Consider the following 24,504-nt stretch of genomic DNA (forward strand, 5'->3'; position numbering starts at 1 on the left):
GATACGGCACATTCAAGGTAGAACGCCGTAAAATTTCAGAGCTTGTTATTATTTTATGTATTTGTTTTATGATAATAAAATTAATATCTTCATTGTCAATGAATAAAATAAATGCATCCAAACAAGAAATATCGGACTTTGTTTTGCAAACCTGATCTACCAGTGAATTCGAACGATTTCCAGCCCGAGGAAAACTCAGACCAACTGACGACTGTTTCTGACAAATCATCTTCAATAGTGTCTTATTCGTCTCCGGTTTCGTTTTGGTCACTATTTTCATCATACAGCATCAGGACCTGTTATTTATGCATTGACACTAAAACTTAACTCTGCCGGCCCACCGATGAAAGATATTAATTCTTGGCGAAAAATAATATAATTAAATAAATAAAATAATAAATAATTAAAAATAATAGTTATATACACAAATAGGTAGGATTTTCGGATTCGACCAAAGTCTGTTATTTCGGCGACCCAGACCTGTCTGGATCGGTAAGTTCTAGTCTAAAATTGTTATCAATTGAGCAACACCTTGCAACAAGGTTGCCTTTTGCCAAACCTGGGTCCAAGGGCATGCGTACCACCCGTGGGTAGAGTGAGTCATTTGTTGCCCCATGCTGCAGGAGTCTGCCCCCGCAACAGTCTCAAACGGAGTCGCCAAACAACACCCGGATGCGATAACTTCCTGTGCGGGTTTTGCAGCAGCAACAACCAACACCTGTACATCGCTCTCTCACGCCCAGGAGGGTCGAGGTGAGTTAATGAGTCGGGAAGGCGTATTGATAGCTGCGGTCCAAGAAACCAAGCTAAACGGCCGCTCAGATCTTCTGAGCTGTGCCGGTTTCGACGTTATACATAAGGATCGCGAACGAGACAATGGTGGTGGCCTGGCATTCATCTTGCACAACACTGTGAAGTATCGTTTAATCTAGAGAGACATCGACCACAGGCATATAACCCTAGAATGTCAGGGCATAGCTAACCGGTCAGGCGATGTCGAGCTCGAAATATTTAATATATACATCCTGTTACATGTTGCCCAACAGGATATCACCCGAACATCGGTGCGCTGTTTCGTGGTAAAAACCGATTGGTACTTGGCGATTTTAACGCGCATCACGATCTTTGGCATTCTTCACTGCCAAATTATCGTCGGGGGATGGAGCTGGCTGAACAGATTGACGATACGACATTCTGCACAATAAATTACGAAGCCTCCACCAGAATTTTGGGCACCTGTAATAGCTCGCGTGATAATACAATCGCTAGCGGTGGTCTGATAAATAGCATGACCTGGTGACCTATGCTAACTCTGGCATCAGACCATCTGCCTATAATTGTCTCTATCGAAAAACCTCCTGACTTTATTTCTGTGGAAAACCGTCCCTTCATTAACTTCAAAAAAGCTAACTGGGTCGGCTTACGGACGTATTCGTTTGCGCACGTCAATTCCATAAGGCGATCGCAGCTGCTACTGAGTAGGTGTGGGTAAGCTCTAGAGTGTCAAATCCCTATCCAACCCGAGAAGACATGATGACCGAGTTGAAATTCAATTCGCTGGTCATACCTCCTCGGACCCGAAGAATTACGCGAGCTTTTTTAGCCGGCAATTTACACAGCACCCTTTGGTGAATGCAGCTTTCCAATAGAGAAAGAATTTTTGAAATCGACACAGTAGTTTTTGAGTTTATTCATTACAAACATACATACAAATCTTTCCTCTTTATAATAGTAGTATAGATAGGGATACCAAGATCTTAATGGATATTTTCATTGCGCATATACCATGGCGAAGACGTGATTGATATAAGCATTTTCTATTGGAACCTCTGTATTATATCAATATTAGTTGCACAGGTCGTACCCCACAGTTGAATGCCTTACATCCAAATCGGCTTTATGACCGCATTGTATAAAAGCACTATATTGTTTAGGCTAAGTTTAGAGCTAGCCAAACTCTACAAGTCTCTCATCATTTCCGTCCTACTCTACGGTGCAGAAGCGTGGACGATGTCAACATCCGATGAGACGGCACTAGGAGTTTTCGAGAGAAAGGTTTTGCGGAAGATTTATGGTCCCTTAAACATTGGCAACGGCGAATACCGCAGACGATGGAACGATGAGCTGTATGTGTTATTCGACGACATAGACATAGTCCAGCGAATAAAAAAACAGCGGCTACGCTGGCTAGGTCATGTTGTTCGAATGGATGAAAGTGCTCCAGCTCTGAAAGTATTCGATGCAGTACCCGCTGGTGGAAGCCGAGCAAGAGGGAGGAATACGTGGCGCGCTGTTTTGGACTCGGCTACAACCGCGTAAGCGGTGTCTACGCCAGTCAAGAAGAAGAAGTTTAGAGCTTTCATGCAAGTTATTTTACTAGATATATGTTTTCTCCAGGTAAGCCTTCTATCTAGGTGAATACCAAGATACGTAACTTCGTTCGATTGGGGTATTAAAGTATTGTTCATTTTAACTGCCGGGCACGTTTTTGGTCTTATCGAAGATGCTTAACTTTTGTTCATTCACATTTATACGCCAGTTGGCTAGCCATTTTTCGACAGAACTTAAGTGCTCCGAAAATACGCTTGATGCTATAATGGGGCATTTGTCACGGCTCACTATAGCTGTCTCATAAGCAAAAGTTGATGTCAAAACATTATTAGCTGTTGGAAGATCAGCTGTATATAAGAAGTATAGAGTTGGGCCTAAAACACTGCCCTGTGGTACTCCAGCCCTTATCAGTCGTTCATCAGATATGAAGTCTCCTACTTTAACCATAAATTGTGTATTTTTTAAATAGGACTCCAGTATTTTATACAATTCTAAAGATAAAATGTTTTTAACCTTATACAAAAGTCCTTTATGCCACGCCTTATCAAACGCTTGAACTTTTTCCATGAAATTGGATTGTATCCAAAACTAAGAATTGCATTAAAGAGCAAAGGGATCACCTCTACAGCAATATTTGGTAACTCAAATTGCATTTTTGGGATGATTTTATCATGTCCGGGCGAGTTTTTCGGATTAAGTTCTTATATGATGCTCATAATTTGAGAAGGTGAAGTCTTAAAGGGCTCGAGCGACTCATTTGCTGGGTTAGGTAAGATTGACAACTTAAAGTTGTTCTTTGGGCAATTAGATTGAAATACCTTTTCTAGGTGATTTGCAAAACAATTAGCCTTTTCCTCGTCACTTCGGGTTGTCTGTTTGTCCGTGCAACGGATAACTTGAGTAAAAATTGAGATACTTTAACGAAACTTGGAACACGTATTCCTTGGCACCCTGAGGAGGTTTGTTTCGAAAATGGGCAAAATCGGACCATTGCCACGCACACAAAATGGAAATGAAAACCAAAAATAAATTGTAAAGTGTCATAACTAAGCCACAAATTAAGTTATAAAAGTAAAATTTGGAATAAAGGATCGCACTAGGAATAGGGATGCAAATGATGTATCGATGTTTTTGAAACATCGATGTTTTCGTCAAAAAGCTAATAACTCGAAACCCTCTATTTGGATACGCTTTATTACATTCGAATTCGATTTTTGTAAAATACGGAGAATTCGTTAAGGAAATGTGCGCTTGGACAATACTGCGGCTACTTTTAAAATTTATTTATACAATTTTATTCTGGCGTAGGCTAAAAGCAATGTCTAAAAGAAATACTTTTTTTGTTTCATATAAAATTCAAAGAATCGCGCTGATACAACGGAATCTTCGGATGAGTGTGAAACAGAATACTCGTTTGATATTTGGAACCAGAATAAACATTTGGTCCACCAAAAGGTGAAATGTAACCTGTCAAATTTATCTACAATTACAGGGAAGGAAGGTTGAAGAGAAAATGTATCTCGGCTGTTACCCCTACCAATCAGAAGCCAATAGAGTTTGGGTTGACATGAATACTGTGTTTCCGGAGTTGTATAAATAGGCTTATTAATATTTACACATTGTGACCACTTCAGTGCCGAGTAAACGACCGTTTTCTAAACGCCCTGGGCAACTATCACGCAGAAGTAAAATCGAAAAGAAATGACAGTGAAAAAACTTTCCATGTCGTTGTTTTGAAATTCTGTTATTTGTTGAGAAAAAACTTTAACAGACATACATGCTAAGTGAAATAAAATGTATCAACTTAAGGCGTACTACATTTCAATTATTTATGCTTCTGCTTCTTATAGTATGTTTACATATGAAAATAATCTCGTTCTAAGCTCGTTCAATAATCTAACCGTTCACATATAGCCAAATGAGATTATCAGTTGTCAAATGTGTTGCATTTGTTGTTGTATTACACATATTTCTTTCGCTGTCGGCCATTGTTGTTTACATTTTCATTTGACATTTCTCCTTTTCTTCGCAAAATTATCGATAAACCTAGGAATAACACCGAAAATCTAGTTGTATAAAACGAGATAATTTTATAATCTCGGATTATCCAGAAAGGAATTTTGTATGGGAAAACTCGTTTCTTAATTACAGATTATCGAGTTAAGCTTGTAAATGGAGATAATCTCGTTATATGTAAACATAGTATTATTCCTTAGCTTTTCACACTAAATTTAAAATAAGTTAAAAAAGTTCAAAAATACATCGATGTTTTAATGGCCGACGTTTTTGATTTCGATGGGTTTTGAAGGGGTTTCGAAGGCTCCGCCCCCAAATCGTTTATTTGTATATATCTCGCAAACCAATAAAGCTATATAAACCAAACTTTCTGCAGTCGGTTCTCTTACGTACCCCTCCACACACCATGAAAATAGTTGAAATCGGATAACAACCACGCCTACCTCTCATACAAAGGTTAGGTTGAAAATTACTAAAAGTGGGTTAACTCACTAATGAAGAACGTCAGAAACACTAAATTTTACAGAAGAAATAGCAGAAGGAAGCTGCACTCAGATTTTTTTACAAAATGAAAAATACACAAATAGTGCATATCATCTCTGGCTTCACTTCTGAAAAAATTGTCGAAAACGGACTATTGTCCAAACGAACTCAGCGCCTAAGGGTAAATTTTAACCGAATTTTAAATATGGGTAAATCTCTCAGATAATTTAATGTAATTCAGAGGAAATTGTTTTCTTATAATAGTATGTCTCTGTTCCAAAAATTATTAAAATCGGGTAATAACATATCCTAGCTCCCATATATCTAATTATAAGTTTTTCAATAATACGGTGGGCTTTATTCCGCATATATGTATTGGTAAATATGTGAAATATCTTACCAAAATTAAGTGAGCGCATAGTCTTGGATATAGTGTGCCTTGCAGGTGAAAATGAATGAAATCAGTACAGGAATTACCTCAGCCCTCATATCCATATATGATGATTTTCGTTATTCTATTAAACTTTATGCCAAATTTATGGGTAAATTTGTGGGTTACCTTAATAAATTTCTTAACAAATTGCGAGAGTATAAAATTTTCGTTCACAACAGAGCTTAGCCCAACCTTATTTGTTTAATTTACATACAGCAGATTTCAATTGAAGCTGATATCGAACAATCTCCGCTCCCTCCTGGACTCAAGAGGAGGACCATGAATTATCAGAGCGGTCGTATATCATGCGTAACGTTTCGAGGTCAAACATAATGAAACAAGTGGTACCCCAGGGTAGTGTCCTATCCCCCTTACTATTTAATTTCTACATTTCGAAATTCCCTCAACCACCAGAAGGAGTCTCAGTTACCTCTTACGCTGATGATTGTACGATATTGACGTCGGAAAATGGAATTGATGACATGTGTTCGAAAGTAAACGGCTATCTCCTCGACCTTTCTCGCTTCTTCACAGCTAGGAGCCTAACCTCTCCCCTACCAACACTCTATTCACGAATTGGACGAAGCTGTACTCCTGTACCTGAACATTTCAGTCGATGGCATTAAAATTCCGACCGTTAATAAGCCCAAAATTTTGAGTGGTATCCAGACTAGACCCTGAAGTACTCAACATATGTTCTGCATGCAAAGATGTTCCGCATGATACTAAACACCTCTCTGCATGTCCCCTTAAATACACTCATCTAACACCCCTTTCCCTTTGGTCCAACCCTATCGAAACAGCTCGTTTCCTGGGCCTCCTGTTAGATGATTCAATACAATTAGGCTAGGCTTGTCGGTTCGGGCAGGACTGGGTAACCATTAAAACAACAACAACTTCTCCAAGATCCTTGCAGAGACAATAGTTAAATCTTTTGGAAATATAGTGTTAGAAGACAGTTTAAATGAGTTGGTAGAGATGATCATTGACAGCGAGGAAGAAGAGGAAGATCCGACACCATCCACCAGTGGCAGTGCTACAAAATCACCTAAAACAAAACCTACTGCCGAAAGCGAAAAGTTTCTCTTTTAAAATCAAATTTACTCGCATATGAATTCACGCAAACCCATATCAGTCAAAATCTTGAGAGATTAATCGCTTTAAATTCAGGGTCTCTCAATGGTGTCAAACATCATGGTTCCAAATAATATCCAGAACCTCCTGTTAAATGAGAAAATAAGTAAATATGTCTAAAATATATTTTGAAGCTGTATAAGTGCATATAGTACCCAAAAGCCAAACATTTTTCAAATTGGATTGTATGCTTCTTCCAAAAATTTTCTCTGCGCAGAATGCTTCCATACGAAGGAATCTGCAAATATACATATGTTCATATGTATATTCGTAAGTTTGTGGTCTACACATCCAAATATAAATGTGTATACTATGTATTTATGAGTATGTACCATATGTACATACATATGTATATGCGAATTACTATCATTTAATTGAATTCTGTTGAAAAACATATGTTCATTCGCAGTTGGTTTTTGAAGGCCAACATGTGTACCATCAATACATTCGATAACTAAAAATTTGTATATGTAGTTATTTGCACACCGTTTGCATCATCATTTAGTCGACAAACATACCTCCTGAAAGTTTATATTTCTCAACAAAGTATTCTGTGCACTTACATAAACGGTCTGGCGAAAACTAAATGAAATGTGGGCAAAGTTTCGTTTCCTTCTCTTTAACTACATCCCCTACAATTTTACACATTGAGCTTTGACACAGGCCAATTAAAAAGTCGTTGAAGCATTGTTGGTACTGCGGTTGATAAATACCCGTTAAATTTTAGTTCCGATAGGATGAAAGTAAATGCGTCGTAGGTCAGTCTAAACCGCTTCTTGAATCTGTAAATTATTTAAAATAATAAGATGTATACTAAATTAAACGGTTATACAATTTCTTAAGCAACTTCTGGTATAGGCATGGAATTGCTTTTATCGCGAATCCTTCACCTTATGGCCAGTTGGTGATGTTCTTCATCTGAGTCAGTTGAACTTGTATAAAAAAACACAATATGGTTCATTAGTAGATTTGGATATTTACGTATTTACTGGCTTACAAACAACTTATGTTTATGTATGTACATATGTAAACAAAGCTGTTATAATGTGAAAATGTTGCAAGAGCATAAAAAGCGTTAATAAGGGAAAGGTAAATGAGTATTTTGCTTTAACCACGAATATTATGAATAAACAAACCCCATTTCTTATGAATGAAATAAATCCACCATATGCATTTATAAAGTTCATTTTCTATTTTTATTGATACTAGGTTGAGAAAGAGGACGATTTGTCTGTCCGCGCAAAATGTTTTTTGTACCATTTGCCTGTCCATTCTTATACCGCGGTCGGAGCTGTCCTCTCACATTTTGATTTGACGCTCCTCCACCTGCACGTGCTTTATTGATTTCGGACCGATTTCTTGATTTCGCCTGTGCATCATCCTTAACCATATCAATAACTTCATCTGGGATCCGCAAGTATTTTATAGTACTACCTCGTACATAACATTCAGGCATTCTCCAAAATCTGTCTCCGTCCTAAAACAAAATACTTTAATTTGTAATTTGGTATACGACAAACTTGCTGTTAAAATAAATATGTGATAATACCAATAATATTTAGTCTTTAATACGTTTCTTAAAAATTATAAAATTAGTTTGGCCAGTTATTTTGATAACAATGAAAAAAAATTCTCTACAGATTCCATCAACAAAATGCAAGAATGTTTTATTAACTATGAGGGAAGGTTATTTAAATATCAATCCATAATAAGAGTAAGATTTTTGTTTACCTTAGATGTACAAATAACATCACGAAGATTTATATTCATCCACGAATCGCAGCTAACCAAATGTCCATTATACGTTTCCCCATTTTTTAATTCGACTAACTGCAATAAAGCACACATTAAACCATACTCACATTACATATTACAAAAAATTACCATAGGATGGCTCTGAGCCGTTTTTAATAGTGTAAGGGGGAGCTGAAAATATTATTACTTTATTAATACTTCATATATATAACAAATAACATTTACCATTAGTTTACTTTACGCGCAGACTTTGTTTTAGTTACTGGTGGTACTCAAGCTTGAAAACCTGCCAATAATCGATTAAAATGGACTACAAGAGTTGTTCACTGTTCACATTTATGCCCTTACGTCATAGACGACGACAACCGACGTGCGACTTCTGTCAAATATTAAAATTAACGCGTTCTTAGACCCCTTTCACACTGGCAATTTTTGTCGCGACAATTCTTAGTTTTATAGGAGAGGGGGCGACGAGGAGAGGAGAATCGCGCCGAGTCTGCTGTGTTCAGGCAACACGCTTTGTGTTCTTATTCGTAACAGTTCGCTGCTACGTATCAGTGTTGCATTTGCGCACATTTTAAAATTAATGTATACAATATATTTGAAAATTTGAATTTAATCATTTAATTTTCAATGTAATTTGCAAATACATATAGAAATATGCATAATATAATTAAAATGTGTTAGAAAATTGAGAATAACGATACAACTTAGTTAATGAAATATATTTTTTTGCTTGGAAACGATGCGTACAAGAAGTTGAGAAAATTATATGAAAGAGAATGAGAGAGAGACACGAACAGAGTTGTCGAAAAAGAATTGCTCGTGTGAACGCAAAGGGCGACAGCAAAAGAGAATCGCCCGAGAATTAGCAACAAAAGTTGCTTATGTGAAAGTGGACTTATGGGTACAGATTTTTTGACAACAGCACGACTACGCGACAACAGGATTGAAGTGGTCGCTGTCACCAAATTACAAATGTTTTGCCGACGACAATGGCCGCTGTAGAGCTGCCACTATTATGTGAAATGTAAAATTATTCAAAGTTTTAAGAAGTATGACGTTAATTTGCCAGCAGAAGCGTAATGCTATGTTTACATATAACGAGATTATCTCCATTTACGAGCTTAACTCGATAATCTGTAATTAAGAAACCATATTTCCCATACAAAATTCCTTTCTGGATAATCCGAGATTATAAAATTATCTTGTTTTATACAACTAGATTTTCGGCGTTATTCCTAGGTTTATCGATAATTTTTCAAAGAAGAGGAGAAATGTCAAATGAAAATGCATTTGACAATTGATAATCTCATTTGGCTATATTTAAACGGTTAAATTATTGAACGAGCTTAGAACGAAATTCTTTTCATTTGTAAACATACTATAAAATAGCTTTGATATATTATTTGTAATAACAGTCGATTATTTAAAACAAATAATTCGACCTATTTATACACTTTTGGCACAAAAAATTTCACTTTGAACAAAATGTGAATATTTCATTGAAGTGAAATATTTCATTACGGCAACAATAAAATTGCTGTTTGATATGTCGCAGCAGTCTTCAAAATGTTCAAGACGCTGGCTTCAAAGCGACATTTGTAGTCAGCCGTCGCACCGTCGTGTCGTGTTGTTGTCTTTGTATTCAGAGCATTATAGTTTAGTAAGTCAATTCTTAAACCCTATTTTAATTTATTTTTAATAAATATTATAGTTATCTTCGGGGGCTACTCGCTTGTCAAAATTTTACATATGAAAGCAACAACAAGGGCATCCAGTTGAATTCCACCGATTGCGTTAGTGCAACCAAACTTTGTTTTCAGTGGCAAAAATGCCTCAAAGGACAAATTATTGTCGAAAAGTATGAAACAAATATTAGTTGACCTGTAACTAATATTGACATCCCTAAGGGGATGTAGAAATATATACACAAAATTCCGTGATCACCGAAACCCATTGGTCAATGCCTTGGACATTTATGCAATCAAACACGCTTAAAAAGAAGAGCCTGTCTACAAAAAAGCAACGATCAACCGAAACAGCTCTATCACTTGCTTCAGCTTGTTTAGTTTTAATTATATTTAAGATTTTATACCTAACTTATGTTAGACTTCAGATTTTTAAACAATAAATTGTTATTCTATAAATTCACAAAATAACAAAAATAGTTGTATGCTAACAAAAAATAGGCTTTGTCAATTCTGAATATTTTGCAAATGAATCAAAATAAATAAAAACATCTAACATCTTTCGCGTACTTTTCACATCGGCGTCCTTCGGCCACATTATCCTGGGCGATCCAACACCAGGAAATACCAAGTACTTTCGCGTATAATTACTTTCTATATTGGCACGCTTTAAAAAAAATAATCCTGGTCGAACTAACACTGGGGCTGATCACATTTTTTTTTGACTCATTTACGTATATTAATGAAAAAATTCACTACAAATAGAGAAATTATATATTAAAAATTGTCAATTTTAAAATGTAATCGCGAATATCTCGAATGTTCCCTACAAGACATGACCTAGCCAGCGTAGCCGCTGTCTTTTTATTCGCTGAACTATGGCAATGTCGTCGTATAACTCGTACTCATCGTTCCATCGTCTGCGGTATTCGCCGTTGGCAATGTTCTGAGGACCATAAATCGCAAAATTAATCCCGATTAAAGAGTTAATCCGGATTAACGCCGCCGTCTGCCAGAGGTATGAGAAAGAACTGAATATAAAGAAGATTTTTCATAAACAATTAAGGAAAATAAAGGAATCGCTAAGTTCGAGTGTAACCGAACATTTAGTGATGTAATTTTATTAAGATAACACAATTTGGCCCATATATTCCGCATAAAGTCCATATATGATATACGAGGGTGATTCCTGAACCGATTTCACTCATTTTCACCACCAAGACTATACGCTCACTTAATTGGTCTAATATATCTAACATATTATCCGATATATACGATATAAAACCCACCGGATGTTTCAAAACCCTAATATTATATATGTATATGGCACCTAGGGGAAGTTATTACCTGATTTCACCCATTTTTGGTACAGACAAACAAGCTTTTAAAAGAAAACGAAATTACATTAAAATATCCGAGATATTTACCGATATTTCCGGTAAGAAATTACCCTTAGGCCCTGAGTTCTTCTTGTTCGATATATGCGGCCTTGAAAATTTATAGTCCAATTCCGACACGTTTTACATGTATTTGTTTGTGTAAAGTTTTGTTCCGTTATCTTCACTGATTCTTGAGGAATTTATTATAAAGTGATTCTTTCACTGTACTTCAGAATTGTCTTATAAGGAAAATAGTCGTGGTTTCTTGAGATATATGTATGTATGCAAAAAACCTATTTGAGGGCAGGGGTACCTTTTAACAAATTGTCATCCTCTGTACTAAATTTTACTTTCCTAACTTTATTTAGGGCTTAGTTATAGCAAGTTATAAGTTTTTGGTTATAGCAATATTCGTGCATTTACAGTACCAATATCGAACAAATTTTGTACGCATCAGGAAACAAAAAAAATTATCAATATTTACAAAAATTAATCTCAAACATGCTGCATTCACTTTTGAATGAATGTAAAATATATGTTTATTTTTACAGCCCTACTTTGTGCACTTAACAAATTCAACAAATTTCTAATTTGTAAAAATTTTTGTTATTAACTATTTTGCAACATATATTGAAATGCATGTGAAAACGTACGTTACAGAATAATTCAAATAAATTTTTCAATTTAAGTTAGGGATGCGGAAAAAACATTGTTGCATCGGAAACATCGATGTTTGCTATGCGATGAATCGAAGAAAAGAAAACAATGGTTTTGACTTTCCGATATACATCGATATATCGATCTATTTTTTACGATGCATCCACTTGTGAATATAGTGTATTTGACTCTTTATAACGTTTTCTAAAAAATATTTGGAAGTATGGGCTTGTGGTAGAGACACAATTAATAAAGTTTTAAAGAATATTTAGAGCAACATATACTTGAAATTTATACTTGAATAAAAGAGTAAGTGGATACCAACTTTATCATTAGACCCATCAGACATACTTATAGCCCAGCAAGCGTCACTAAATACAGTAGAAACTCGATTAACCGGACTAATTGTTGTCGATAGGCATTCGGATAATCGAAAATCCGGATAATCGAATGTATGAAGAAAAACATATAGCTATCAACGAAAATCAATGTTTATTAAGAAATGAACACAGACTTATGTATGTATGTACATATTTTCTTAGATTACATTACATACATAATACTAAACTGTAGCATTAATTATGAAATAAAATATTTAGGTACGTATGTACGAATAATTTGTTTACAATATGTATTTGGTAATAAGTTTAATTTGGTTTGGTTTAGTACTCAATGCAGATCTCTGGTACATATAAACTGGTCGCGGTGGTAGTCCGGATAATCGCGAATCCGTATAACTGAGGGCCGGATAAACGAGATCGCCTAGGATAGACAGGCCATTTATAATTAGAGAAAAATCAACTGGAGCACATTTCAGAAGTTAGTACTTGAAAGAAAGAGAGAGTTTATAGCAATGAAGTCGGCTTTAGTATACCATCCCACAATTTCTGAGTTAAAATGGGTATGGTTAAATACATATTTATATGTATTTTTCAATTATGAATATTTGTAATTATTGCCTCCAGAAATTTATAGTTTTGAGATATTCGCATTTTAAGTTGAAAATTTTTACAATTTTTTTCTTGTGATTTATCGATTTATAGTGAATTTTTCATTTATATTATGAACTTATACACTAACGCTTCGCTACATTGTTTATGTTATGGAACCCTTTTGAGAATTGTGTAAAAAGTGAAATGCTTATTTAAAGCAAATCAGAAAAGAAGCAGAATTACCTCTATCCAACAATACATATTTAACCATGGAATGGTAGGATGGTATAATAAAGTTTTCCATTGCATCGTTTAATTATATTTCTGCTCGATTTTCTTATGACGCGAAAAACATTTGCATACATATTTAAAATTTTTGTTATGGTGCCAACTAAAAAAAGTACAGTTTAGAAATATTTTGATAGGTGTGACGACAAAGCCGTGAAGTGCAAGTACTGTTAAAAATTTATTCTTACGGCAGGAAATACTACAAATCTGATGGGGCACATAAAACTGTTTCACATAGCATATAAACATTTAAGGATTGTCGTCTGGTATAATTTTTTGTAAAATTTACTTATTGTATTTTTTTTTAATTGAAAGAATCTATTGGCAATTTTACTCGATGCATCGAAAGTGTTGATATATAATATTTATACGATACATCGAAATGCATCGATGCAATATATATTCGAATATTTCGATGCATTATATCGGAAAAAACATTGATGTATATTTTTGACTTGCATCCCTAATTCAAGTCAATATAATTTGACAGAAATCAGCTGTTTCTGTTTACATTATTTTGTTACTCACAAATGTGGGGAAAAGCTATGCGTACTGAAGCTTTTTATTTTATCAAATTTGTCACAGATCAAAAAATTTATTTCTAGTCCAAATTTTTTAAAAATTAAAAATATTCTATAAATTTGTCAAGTGCACAGAATAGGACTGTTGATCTACATATGTATGTATCTGATTAAAATTTAGTTTTTTGGTTGTCCTTACATTGCACATTTTATAAAATTTCATTCATTCATTTTTTAGAACTTATATACGAAACATAAAAAGTTAATTACAACTAAATTCTTGGCTTTACATTTATTCGTTTTTATCTTTATACTCGTACGCTCGGTAAAAACAATACATATAAGCATAACAGTTTGCGAAAGTAAACTTTTTAGTGTCAAATCGTACAACGCATCGTTTAACAATGTTGTTTGACGTTTTATATGTAGTGAAACTATATCGATACTTTGCAGTAGGAACACATTTTCGAAGTCAGCTAAAACCATTAGGACAATTCAGAATCTTCTGCATTTGACTTTGCAAATATTTACCATCAACTGTAAACGTCTTTTTGCCTTATTGCAAACCATTAATTCACAGCTGATTGGTGAAAGAGAACATTTTTTATAATTGAATGTTTCACAATTTCCTATTTAAAAACGCCGAACAGGGAAATATTAGCTGATTTTTTAATTGAATCCAGTATAGTTTTAATTTCATAAACTCAATTTTGAATTCCAACTGATTCGCTCCCTTTTAATATATAAATTAGGAACCACTGAAGATAGCGGAATAAAACTTTACACAAATACCGTATTATATCTGTGGCATCACTTGTGGAAAATTTGTCGAAATTGGACTATAATTTTTCTATACCCCGGATATCGAGAAAGCTTCTATTTTTATTATTTGTATAAAATTTAGTATTAAAATATCTGTACCAAATTAAGTGAGCATAAGTATGTAATTGGCGTTGAACCGTTTAGCCGGTTATAGCCGAATCGATGAGAACTCGCCATTCCTCTCTTTCCTTCGCTGTTCGGCGCCAGTTGGAGATTCCAAGTGTAACCAGGTCACTCTCCACCTGGTCCCTCCAACGAAGTGGAGGCCTTCCCCTTCCTCGGCTTCCTCCGGCGGGTACTGCATCGAACACTTTCAGAGCTGGAGTGTTTTCGTCCTTTCGGAAAACATGTCCTAGCCGCTGAACTATGTCAATGTCGTCGTATAACTCGTACAGCTCATCGTTCCATCGTCTGCGGTATTCGCCGTTGCCAATGTTCTGAGGACCATAAATCTTGCGCAAAATTTTCCTCTCGAAAACTCCTAGTGTCGTCTCATCTGATGTTGACATCGTCCAAGCTTCTGCACCATAAAGCCGGACGGGAATGATAAGCGACTTGTAGAGTTTGATTTTGGTTCGTCGAGAGACGATTTTACTTTTCAATTGCCTACGCAGTCCAAAGTAGCACCTATTGGCAATAGTGATTCTGCGCTGGATTTCGAGGCTGACATTGTTCGCGTTGTTGATGCTGGTTCCCAGGTATACGAAATTATCTACGACTTCGAAGCTTGATGACAGACCTATTCGCTTCGCCTCCCTTTCCGTGCGGGAAAAAGTGGAACAAACGGCGCGGTTGTTGCTTCCGATGACATCAATGTCATCAGCGTACGCCAGGAGTGTACACACTCTTATAGAAGATTGTACCTTCTCTATTTAGCTCTGCAGCTCGTAGCATCAAGTTAAAGAAGTCACACGATAGTGAGTCACCTTGTCCTTGTCTCGTTTGGTATCGAACGGCTCGGAGAGGTCCTTCCCAATCATTACGGAGCTTTTGGTGTTGCTCAACGTCAACTTACACAGCCGTATTAGTTTTGTGGGGATACCAAATTCAGACATCGTGGCATGAAGGCAGCTCCTTTTTGCTGTCGAAGGCAGCCTTAAAATCGACAAAAAGGTGGTGTGTGTCGATCCTCTTTTCACTGGTCTTCTCCAGGATTTCACACAGTACGCTGGATAGAACCTTATAGACGATATTTAGGAGGCTTGTCCCACGGTAATTGGCACAGATTGTGGGATCTCCCTTCTTATGGATTGGGCAGAGCACACTGAGATTCCAATCGTCAGGCATGCTTTCTTCCGACCATTTTTTGCAAAGAAGCTGATGCATGCACCTTATCAGTTCTTCGCCTACGTATTTGTATAGCTCGCTTTGTTGTTCATCAGGCGGATGATTGCTATTCGAATTTCTTCATGGTCGGGCAATGGAACATCTGTTCCATCGTCATCGTTTGGGGAATCGGGTTCGCCATCTCCTGGCTTTCACTGCCATTCAGCAGGTAGGAGAAGTGTTCCCTCCATAATCCCAGTATGCCCTGGACATCGGTTACCATATTACCAACTTGGTCTCTACATGAGGATGCTCCGGTCTTGAAACTTTCGTTGATTCGCTTCATTTTTTCATAAAATTTTCGAGCATTACGTCTGTCTGCCAGCTTCTCAAGCTCTTCGTACTCACGCATTTCGGCCTCTTTCTTTTTTTGTCTGCAGTTGCGTCTCGTTTCCCTCTTCAGCTCTCGGTATCTATCCCATCCCGCACGTGTTGTGGTCGTTTTCAACGTTGCGAGGTAGGCAGTCTGTTTTCTCTTCGCTGCGAGACGGCAATCCTCATCGTACCAGCTCGTTTTTTGTCGTAGCCGAAATCCATTGGTTTCGGCTGCAGCGGTACGCAGTGAGTTTGCGATGCCGTTCCACAGTTCTCTTATACCGTGATGCTGATGAGTGCTCTCAGAGAGCAAGAGTGCAAGTCGAGTAGAGTATTTCGTGGCTGTCTGTTCCGATTGCAGCTTTTCGACGTCGAACCTTCCTTGTGTTTGTTGACGGACGTTTTTTGCTACACAGAGGGGAGTGCGTATCTTTGCAGCTACTAGATATTGGTCCGAGTCTATATTTGGTTCTCGGAGCGTGCGCACGTCTAAAACACAGGTGACATGTCTTCCGTCGTGATCGATTTGGTTACGCGTGTTTCGATCAGGAGACAGCCAAGTAGCTTGATGTATTTTCTTATGCTGGAATCTGGTACTACAGACGACCATATTTCGGGCCCCAGCGAAGTCGATCAGCCTCAAGCCGCTTGGCGATGTTTCGTCATGGTGGCTGAATTTTGAATTTGACATCGAGGCGAGAGCAGCGCTCGTAGGTGCGTTGTAGGCGCTCACAGAAAGTATCTTTGGTCACATCGTCCTTCTCTTCCGTTGGGACGTGGGCGCAAATAAGCGATATGTTGAAGAACCTCTTTTATGCGGATTGTGGCTAGACGTTCATCCACCGAGGTGAATGCCAGGACTCGGTGACGGAGTCTCTCTCCCACCACAAATCCAACACCAAATTTGCGCTCCTTTATATGGCCGCTGTAGTAGATGTCACAAGGACCCACCTTCTTCCGTCCTTGTCCCGTCCATCGCACTTCTTGGACAACCGCATAAGCGGGTTCGCCTTCAAACGGATGTTTGTTAGCTACCCAGAGGATACTTGGTCTAAAACCGGAAATCGTGAGCTGCTTGAATCATGTGGAAAAAATCGTTTCTGGCCACTCGCAAGTGAATGACAATCAGAAACTTTCCTCACTTACGTGAACTTCTACACATGATCCCATCCTCCATAGACCTGGATATAGTGTACCTTGGTGGTGAAAATGGGTGAAATTGAAATGGATATGACGATTTTCGTTTTTCTATTGGACTTTATGCCGAATATATGGGCCAAATTGTGAGTTATCTTAATAAAATTACATCAATGAATTCCAAGAGTATAAAATATTCGGTTACACCCGAACTTATCCTTTCCTTACTTATTTTTTTGATATATGGAGTAGCAGTATAATATTTTTGTTTTTTAGAAGTTTTTTTAGTTGAAAACCGCTTTCACTGATTTCGAAATTAGCGTCATCTATGAGTCGCGGAAAGTATTTTATCAAGTCTGTAAAAACCTTTTCGCACAGCTAAATTAATTTAATACATTGAGACGATAATTGAGAAACCAGTTTTTATCTTTCGCTACACGATTAAAGATCAGCCGTTATATCTTTTTTTTTGTTGTACATACAGAAGAAGTTTCACAAGCTGATTGATATTTTATCAATAGCCCCAACAAAATTTCCTGCTTAGACAACTATTTCTGGAGTTGCATTCCAGTTTCAACTCGATTTGTATTCAATTAAAAATTAATGAAGTGAAATAAGATTTTCTTTTTTATCGTACATCGATCTATGTAAATCAGCGCTCTAATCGAGCAAAGTCCGGTTAATTGATCAATTTACTCCTGTGCGAAAAGGCAATAAATGAGTTCAATGTGATCGTAAATTTTATTTTCGATACGGTTTCAATGATTACAACGTAATATTTTTCGATCGAATCGGATTCAATCATTAGACACAATGTCTTAAACTTATATCATAAACACCAATATTATATGAGCATTATTAAAAATAATTTTATAAGCAACAGATGGAAAGATTCCCATTGTAAACAAAAATTAAAGATAACGATATGAAATCTAGATTGTATTTCAATGAACGTTGGGGCAGTTCAAAAACTATTCATATCAGTCTTCTCTTGAAGATTTATCTTCAAATTAAAAATAAAACTAAGGAAATAAGTATAAACCAGTGGCAGGAATCGTGAGAACTCTGTTATATTGAATTTTCAGATTTTTTTTCTTTCGTTACACAGACATTTTCGCGGTATTTTTTTCTTTTTAGTTATTAATATAAATGAAATTAAAAGAAAATAAGCAATCACAATTGTGGCTTGCTGTGCCGACTACTGGCATAAATTCACTTGATCGCAAAAATGCGAGTTTTAACAGCCTTACGGTTGGACAAGAAAGGGAAGGGAAAAGGTTGCTGATGTATTTATTATTGCGTCCAGTGTCCTCTACACCTTGTCACCTTTATGATCAGTAATATCCAACTTATTCTAAAGTGAGATGTTTTATAACAATTTGCATTTTTGCCAGATCAGACTAAATACTAATTTTTGAGCATCTAAATTATTATGTAATGTGGATTAACTATTAATATTATTATAAAGATTTAAATAGTTAATATTTTTTAGCGATAGTATGGTATATAAAAAAATACGTGTTTTGAACTTTCATTGGTAAATAAATTGTGATAGTGAGCTTAAAATTCTAGATATCGTTGGCCAGCCTCTACACATGATACCACGATTTTTCGAAACTCTCGAATTTGCCACCGTTGAATTCTAAAGAATTTTGTCGAAGTCTTGGAATTGCTGACAGTGGTTAAAAACAGCCGAATGTCGTGATACCCCCCCTGTTAAGGACCCATACACCATTATTGGATAGATTCAATTAATCCATTATTAGAAATTACGTTGAGAGGTCCTATGGAGTATGGAAGTGAAGGTTTCCTGTGGCATAACATCAGCTGCCATCACCAATACTTCCGCTAAATTTATAAGTGAAACTTCCAACGTTACTCGAAAAAACATAATTGATAAATATTTTGCCAGATTTAGCAGATTTCTCTTTTAGTTTTCTGTTCACACCACCTAGCCTTAACTTCCGCAAGCTGCTTCCAAGATTTCTCTTTACTAGCTTTGATATGATGATAGACAAATTTTTGATTCATTGACTTCTTTAATTTTCCGAGGTCATACCAGCTGCATGACGATGTTTCAAATTCTCCCACTTCCTGAGGCCCGCCATTTTGAGTAAAATATTTGTTTAACAATAGTAATAAATTGTATCAAATTGTACCTTATTCAAAAGTTTACACCCACTAATTTTATAATTTTATAAAAGGAAAAATGTCCTTAACTTCGTATCGCTATGAGAAAGTGACACTCCTATTGGTGCACCTCCTCCTGTGGCATACAGAGTTCCCTTTTCTCCTGTCATCCGCTTCTCAGTTCTTTTTTTAATTATAATATTTTGTTCGTAAAATTTTCGATGTGCGTTGCGTTTAAGTTTCATGACTGAATTTGTCAGTTTTATTCTCCCAAGTTTCTTCTTTTTCTCTTGTAGTCACATACTCTGTTTTTTGTTTTCTACTATATTTTTATGGTTTTCTACAAATTTCAGTAATATGTTTATATCCTCTTAGGAAACATTAGAGGAACGTGCTTTTCTTTTCATTTTCAAAAAATTAAATTTAACTGTAAACACAAACAAAGGTTGTGACAATAGTACCAACATTGAAATCCAGAAATATACCGACATATATTTACGTTACGAGAAGTGTTAGTTAAGCTCCACACTGTAAATATTAAGTACTAGTTAAACAATATTATAGTTAAAATTTTCGCTATCAAACTACGATATAATCAAGATGTTTCGTTCAATTAATTTTGCTAAGATATCTATATATATACAATGACGAGCAATACCGTTCGGATGTTTGTCAAATTTCTACAACTCAACTCGTATCAATATTTTCTTTTGAACAACGCAGGTTTCTTCTGCTTAACAGATTAATCCAATATTTTTCAAAGCTTTTTTGTCCGTCCATTCCCTGGTTGGCTTGCTAATGACTTGAGTAGCCTTCTTAGGGGTTAATTTGGGGTTTTTAGTCACTCAATATCCTTGGTCGACCACCAGACACCAATTTATTCCTTTTCTGAACTGCAATGACTGTTGTTTTGACTGTTTTTTACCGATTATTTTTGCTATTTTTTCTGGTTTTTTTTAGTTCAGATAACACAAAGAAAAGGGTTTCCGAATTCAATGTAATTTTCTTAATTTTTCACTCAATTAAATTTTTAGACACAATTACACAATTAAATTGGCAATATACGAACTGTACTTTTCAGAAAAATCTTTAAAATGACAAATTAAACTATTGTTTCTAAAAACTAATCATATTTTTCGGAAAAGTAATGGTAAATCAAAATTAAAGTGTACTGAGGTTGGCGTGCATAACTGGACGCATTAGTTTTGATTGTTTTTCCTATGAAATTATTGGTTTATCTCTCTTTTATAATTTTTTGCGTTGAACTATATTTAAAGAAATAAATAATCACTTACAATTAAAAAGTTCAAGCAAATTGAATTATTATTAATTTTTTATAGCATTTTATGTAAAAATCTGACAAACATCCGTAAGGTATTGCTCGTCACTGTATATGTACATACATATGTATATACGGAAGTGGGCAGTGCCAACTATTGTCCATATTTTATAACGATTTAGGAGGAGCCCAAATTATTACGCATTATACAGATATCTTCACTATAAAATTTAGTGTTTCTGACATTTTTCGTTAAGGATTTAACGTACGTTGGCGAAAATTTTAATTTTTTTATGATCGCTTTGTGCACATGTTTGTCATGTATGGCTCTTTATGCACATAATTGATGATTTGGAGAAGAAATACGACAAAATAGGGTAAATTAAAAAAAAAAAAAACAAGTAAGGAAGGGCGTAACCGAACATTTTATACTCTCGCAATTTATTTATTTAATTTTATTAATATAACACACAATTTGACCCACATACTCGTCATATATATGGTATAAAGTCCATTGAAAGTTGGAGACCCTAATATTAGGTATTTGGGAGCTAGGTGAAGTTATGACCCGATTTCACCCATTTTTGGCAAAATATCTGGAAGACTTACCTATATTTTCGGATAAAAAATTAGAAGCGCTGAGGTCCTCATATTCGATATATGGGATCTTGAAAATGTATGGTCTGATTTCGACGATTTTTAGAAGGGTGATGCCACACTATAAATGTAGGATTTGTGCAAAGTTCTGTTCCGATATCTTCACTAGTGCTTAATTTATATATTGTAAAGTAAACGATTCAGATCGGCTTCAAAGTTCTGGTATATAGGAAGTAAGCGTGGTTGTGAACGGATTGAGCCTATTTTCACAGCATATCATTGGCATGTAAGAAAAATGTTATGAACCGAATTTCATTGAAATTGGTCGAGTAGTTTCGGAGATATGGTTTTTGACACATAAGTGGGCGGAACAACGCCCATTTAAAATTTTGTATACAATTTTGAGTGCAGCTCTTCTGTACTTTCTTTATAATGAAATTTAAGGTTTCTGTTGGTTATCCTTACTGAATTAAAGCATTAATAGTAGTTTTCGACGTAACCTTTGTATGGGAGGTGAGCGTGGTTATAATCCGATTTCCTCCATTTTTGGAATTGCCTGAAAGAAACGACTCCTGAGAGTTTTGTTGATATAGCTTGAGCAGTTTACGAGATATATACAAAAAACTAAGGAAGGGGCGGTGCCACGCCCACTTTCCCAATAAAATTACATCCAAATAGGTCCCTTCCTAGAACAATACTTTGTACCAAATTTCACTTTCATAGCTTAATTTATGGCTTAGTTATAGCTATTTATGTGTTTTCGGTTATCGCCATTTTGTGGGCGATTCCGCCCATCTTCGAATTTAACCTTCTTATGGTGCCAAGGAACACGTGTTCCAAATTTCATTAAGATATCTCAATTTTTACTCAAGTTACAGCTTGCACGGACGGACAGACAGACATCCGGATTTGAACTTTACTCGTCATCCTGATCACTTTGGTATATATGTGGTAAATGGTTCTTTATTATTACACGTCTGGGCGACGTGATAACCAAAATCCAACTGATGTTGAATAGCTTAGAGTTAACTTATAGTAAAGGTAACGGTGATTGACAAGCCTCAGGTGATGATGCTGTTAATATGTTTACTTATAATCTATTAATGTAATTGCTTAATTACTATGCGTAAGAGTGATAGCAATAGTGTAACTCTTAGGATAACAAGGTAAAGTAGAATGAAGGATAATAAGGTGAAGTGAAATGTAGGATAACTTAACCTTTAGTTGTGTTAATGTAAATGATCTTAATATTAACCAGTAAGTGATCGCTTTATATAAATTTAATGAAATGTTAAATGTGTGTATCGCCACATATCTCCCCTGATGGAAAAAAAGAAAATCATACAAGTGATTTTTTTTTGTTTTATGTAGGAGTTTTGAAGCGTACTCTTTTTCGATGCCTTTGTGTTGCAGTAGAAGGATCAGGATTGTTGTTGCTGGTAATTTAGATGTCTTCACTACAAATGAATGCTGGTTTTAGGCGATCTATGGATATGTGTGTAGGTTTTCCATAAAGTAGTACTTTGTAGTATTTCTCAAATCGCTCCATAACTGGAAATGGTCCGTCGTATGGTGATGAAAATGACTGTTTGACTTTATTGTTACGAATGAAAATGTGTGTTGAATTTCCGAGATCCTTTGAAATTAATATTTTCTCTCGAGTATGTCGAGAAGCAGGAGTAGGCGAAAGATTTTGAAATGCTTTTCTTAACGTTTTAACGAGTTCAGGAGCTTCGATGGTATGAGTTGATGGTGTTAAAAATTCACCGGGGTGTCGAATTGACTCATCAAAATCGGTTTCTGCTGCATAGTACAAACTTTCGTTGTGGCAGAGAAGAGATGATTTTAATTGTCTGTGAAAACGTTCGATAAGTCCGTTTGATTGTGGATGATAACTCGTTGTGCGTTGATGTTTGAAGCCAAAGAGATCAGCGAGTTTCCTGAAAAGGTCTGACTCGAATTGTCCTCCAAGATCGGTGGTGCGAAGTGGGGTTCCAAAGTAGGATATCCAAGTTTGCATGAGTACGTGTGCTACTCCGTCGACTGTGCCGTCAATGAGTGGTGCGGCTGCTGGAAAGCGTGTAAATCTGTCGATTATTGTTAGACATTTGGTGTGTCCTTTTGATAGAGGAAGTGTCACCAAATCTATGTGAATAAGTTCGAAACGACGCGAAGGTGGTTGGAAAGTTGCTATAGGTGAGACTCTATGTCGTAAAATTTTGTTGCGCTGAAATGGACGAGCTGTACCTGTGGATATGTCGCAGTATACAGTAGTGTCCGTTGTATTACTCTTAATTTGGCGTAGTTCAAGTGGAGTATTGGAGTTGCTTAGCAATTGTTGAAGTTCTGAATCGTTGGTTTGTGCAGTTGCAAGTTCTTCTAATGTGATTGCTTTGTGAATGGCGAGATAAGGCGTCCGCAACGAAGTTGTTCGATCCGGATATGTGCCGTATGTCGGTGGTAAACTGACCAATGAAATCGAGTCGTCGAAATTGCCATGGTGATGCGCGTTCAGGCTTCTGTTTGAATGCATGTATTAAGGGCTTGTGATCTGTGTAGATTACGATGTGTCGTCCCTCAAAAATGTGCCTGAAATACTGTACTGCTTCTTAGACTGCGTTGAGTTCACGATTGTATGTTGATCGTTTTTGAAGAGATGTTGCGAGTTTGCGACTAAAGAGTGGTTGCCAGTGTTCGTCAATCCGTTGCTGGAGAGAGGCACCTATTCCGCTTTCAGATGCGTCTGAGAAGATGGCCCACTCGGCGTTGTTATCCGGATGTGCCAGGAGCGTTGCATTTGCTAGTGCTTTCTTACAATTCGAAAATGCGTCTTCGAGTTCTGTGGTCCAGTGAATCGGATTTTTTCCACAGATTTTAGGTCCTTCGAGTAGCTTATTAAGTGGGGCTAATAAGCTTGCTGCGTTTGACTCGTTCCTCAAGTGGTTTTATGGGCATGGGCAGTAATGGTGTACCCAAGGAATTCTATTTCTTTGAGGCCTAGCTTTGTTTTTGTTGTATTAATAACTAAGCCGTAGTGTTGAAGGCGCTGGAAACCGACGCGTAAATGTTGTTGATGTTCGGTTTCATTTGCAGATGCGATTAGTAGATCGTCAATATATGCGAAGACGAACGGTAAATCTCGAGTTACCTCGTCGATGAAACGTTGAAAGGTCTGAGCTGCGTTTCGGAGTCCAAATGTCATAAATGGAAACTCGAAGAAACCAAATGGTGTGATTATAGCCGTTTTATGAACATCGTCGTTAGCTACTGGAATCTGG

General features: G+C 36.3%; 2 protein-coding genes across 3 annotated transcripts; both read right to left on the bottom strand.

The window, feature by feature from the left end:
• Window positions 1-7,566: 7,566 nt before the first annotated feature.
• Window positions 7,567-8,497, bottom strand: LOC105220384 (uncharacterized). The gene is made up of 4 exons (XM_011196821.3): window positions 8,378-8,497; window positions 8,282-8,323; window positions 8,129-8,227; window positions 7,567-7,874 (listed from the first exon to the last, which is right to left on the bottom strand). The coding sequence occupies exons 1-4, from the start codon at window positions 8,378-8,380 to the stop codon at window positions 7,581-7,583; spliced, it is 438 nt and encodes a 145-aa protein (XP_011195123.1). The 5' UTR covers window positions 8,381-8,497; the 3' UTR covers window positions 7,567-7,580.
• A 149-nt stretch (window positions 8,498-8,646) lies between these two features.
• Window positions 8,647-20,553, bottom strand: LOC128920129 (uncharacterized). Of its 2 annotated transcripts, none has more exons than XM_054226643.1 (2): window positions 20,009-20,553; window positions 8,647-19,878 (listed from the first exon to the last, which is right to left on the bottom strand). In XM_054226643.1, the coding sequence occupies exon 2, from the start codon at window positions 16,772-16,774 to the stop codon at window positions 15,836-15,838; it is 939 nt and encodes a 312-aa protein (XP_054082618.1). In that variant the 5' UTR covers window positions 16,775-19,878; window positions 20,009-20,553; the 3' UTR covers window positions 8,647-15,835. The 2 variants fall into 2 exon arrangements, with proteins under 2 accessions (XP_054082618.1, XP_054082617.1); XM_054226642.1 differs by having other exon boundaries at window positions 8,647-19,314; window positions 19,380-20,552.
• Between the last annotated feature and the right edge of the window lie 3,951 nt (window positions 20,554-24,504).

This window comes from Zeugodacus cucurbitae, chromosome 3 (genome assembly GCF_028554725.1).
Source record: "Zeugodacus cucurbitae isolate PBARC_wt_2022May chromosome 3, idZeuCucr1.2, whole genome shotgun sequence".
Lineage (NCBI taxonomy): Eukaryota > Metazoa > Arthropoda > Insecta > Diptera > Tephritidae > Zeugodacus > Zeugodacus cucurbitae.

Excerpts from the sequence above, each read along its gene's own strand:
- LOC105220384 (XM_011196821.3), bottom strand. Across the intron at positions 8,228-8,281 it reads CGGCTCAGAGCCATCCTATG|TTAGTCGAATTAAAAAATGG; the intron begins GTAATTTTTTGT and ends GCTTTATTGCAG. Across the intron at positions 7,875-8,128 it reads ATGTTATTTGTACATCTAAG|GACGGAGACAGATTTTGGAG; the intron begins GTAAACAAAAAT and ends ATTTTGTTTTAG.
- LOC128920129 (XM_054226643.1), bottom strand. The coding sequence starts at position 16,774 with ATGTCAAATTCAAAATTCAGCCACCATGACGAAACATCGCCAAGCGGC.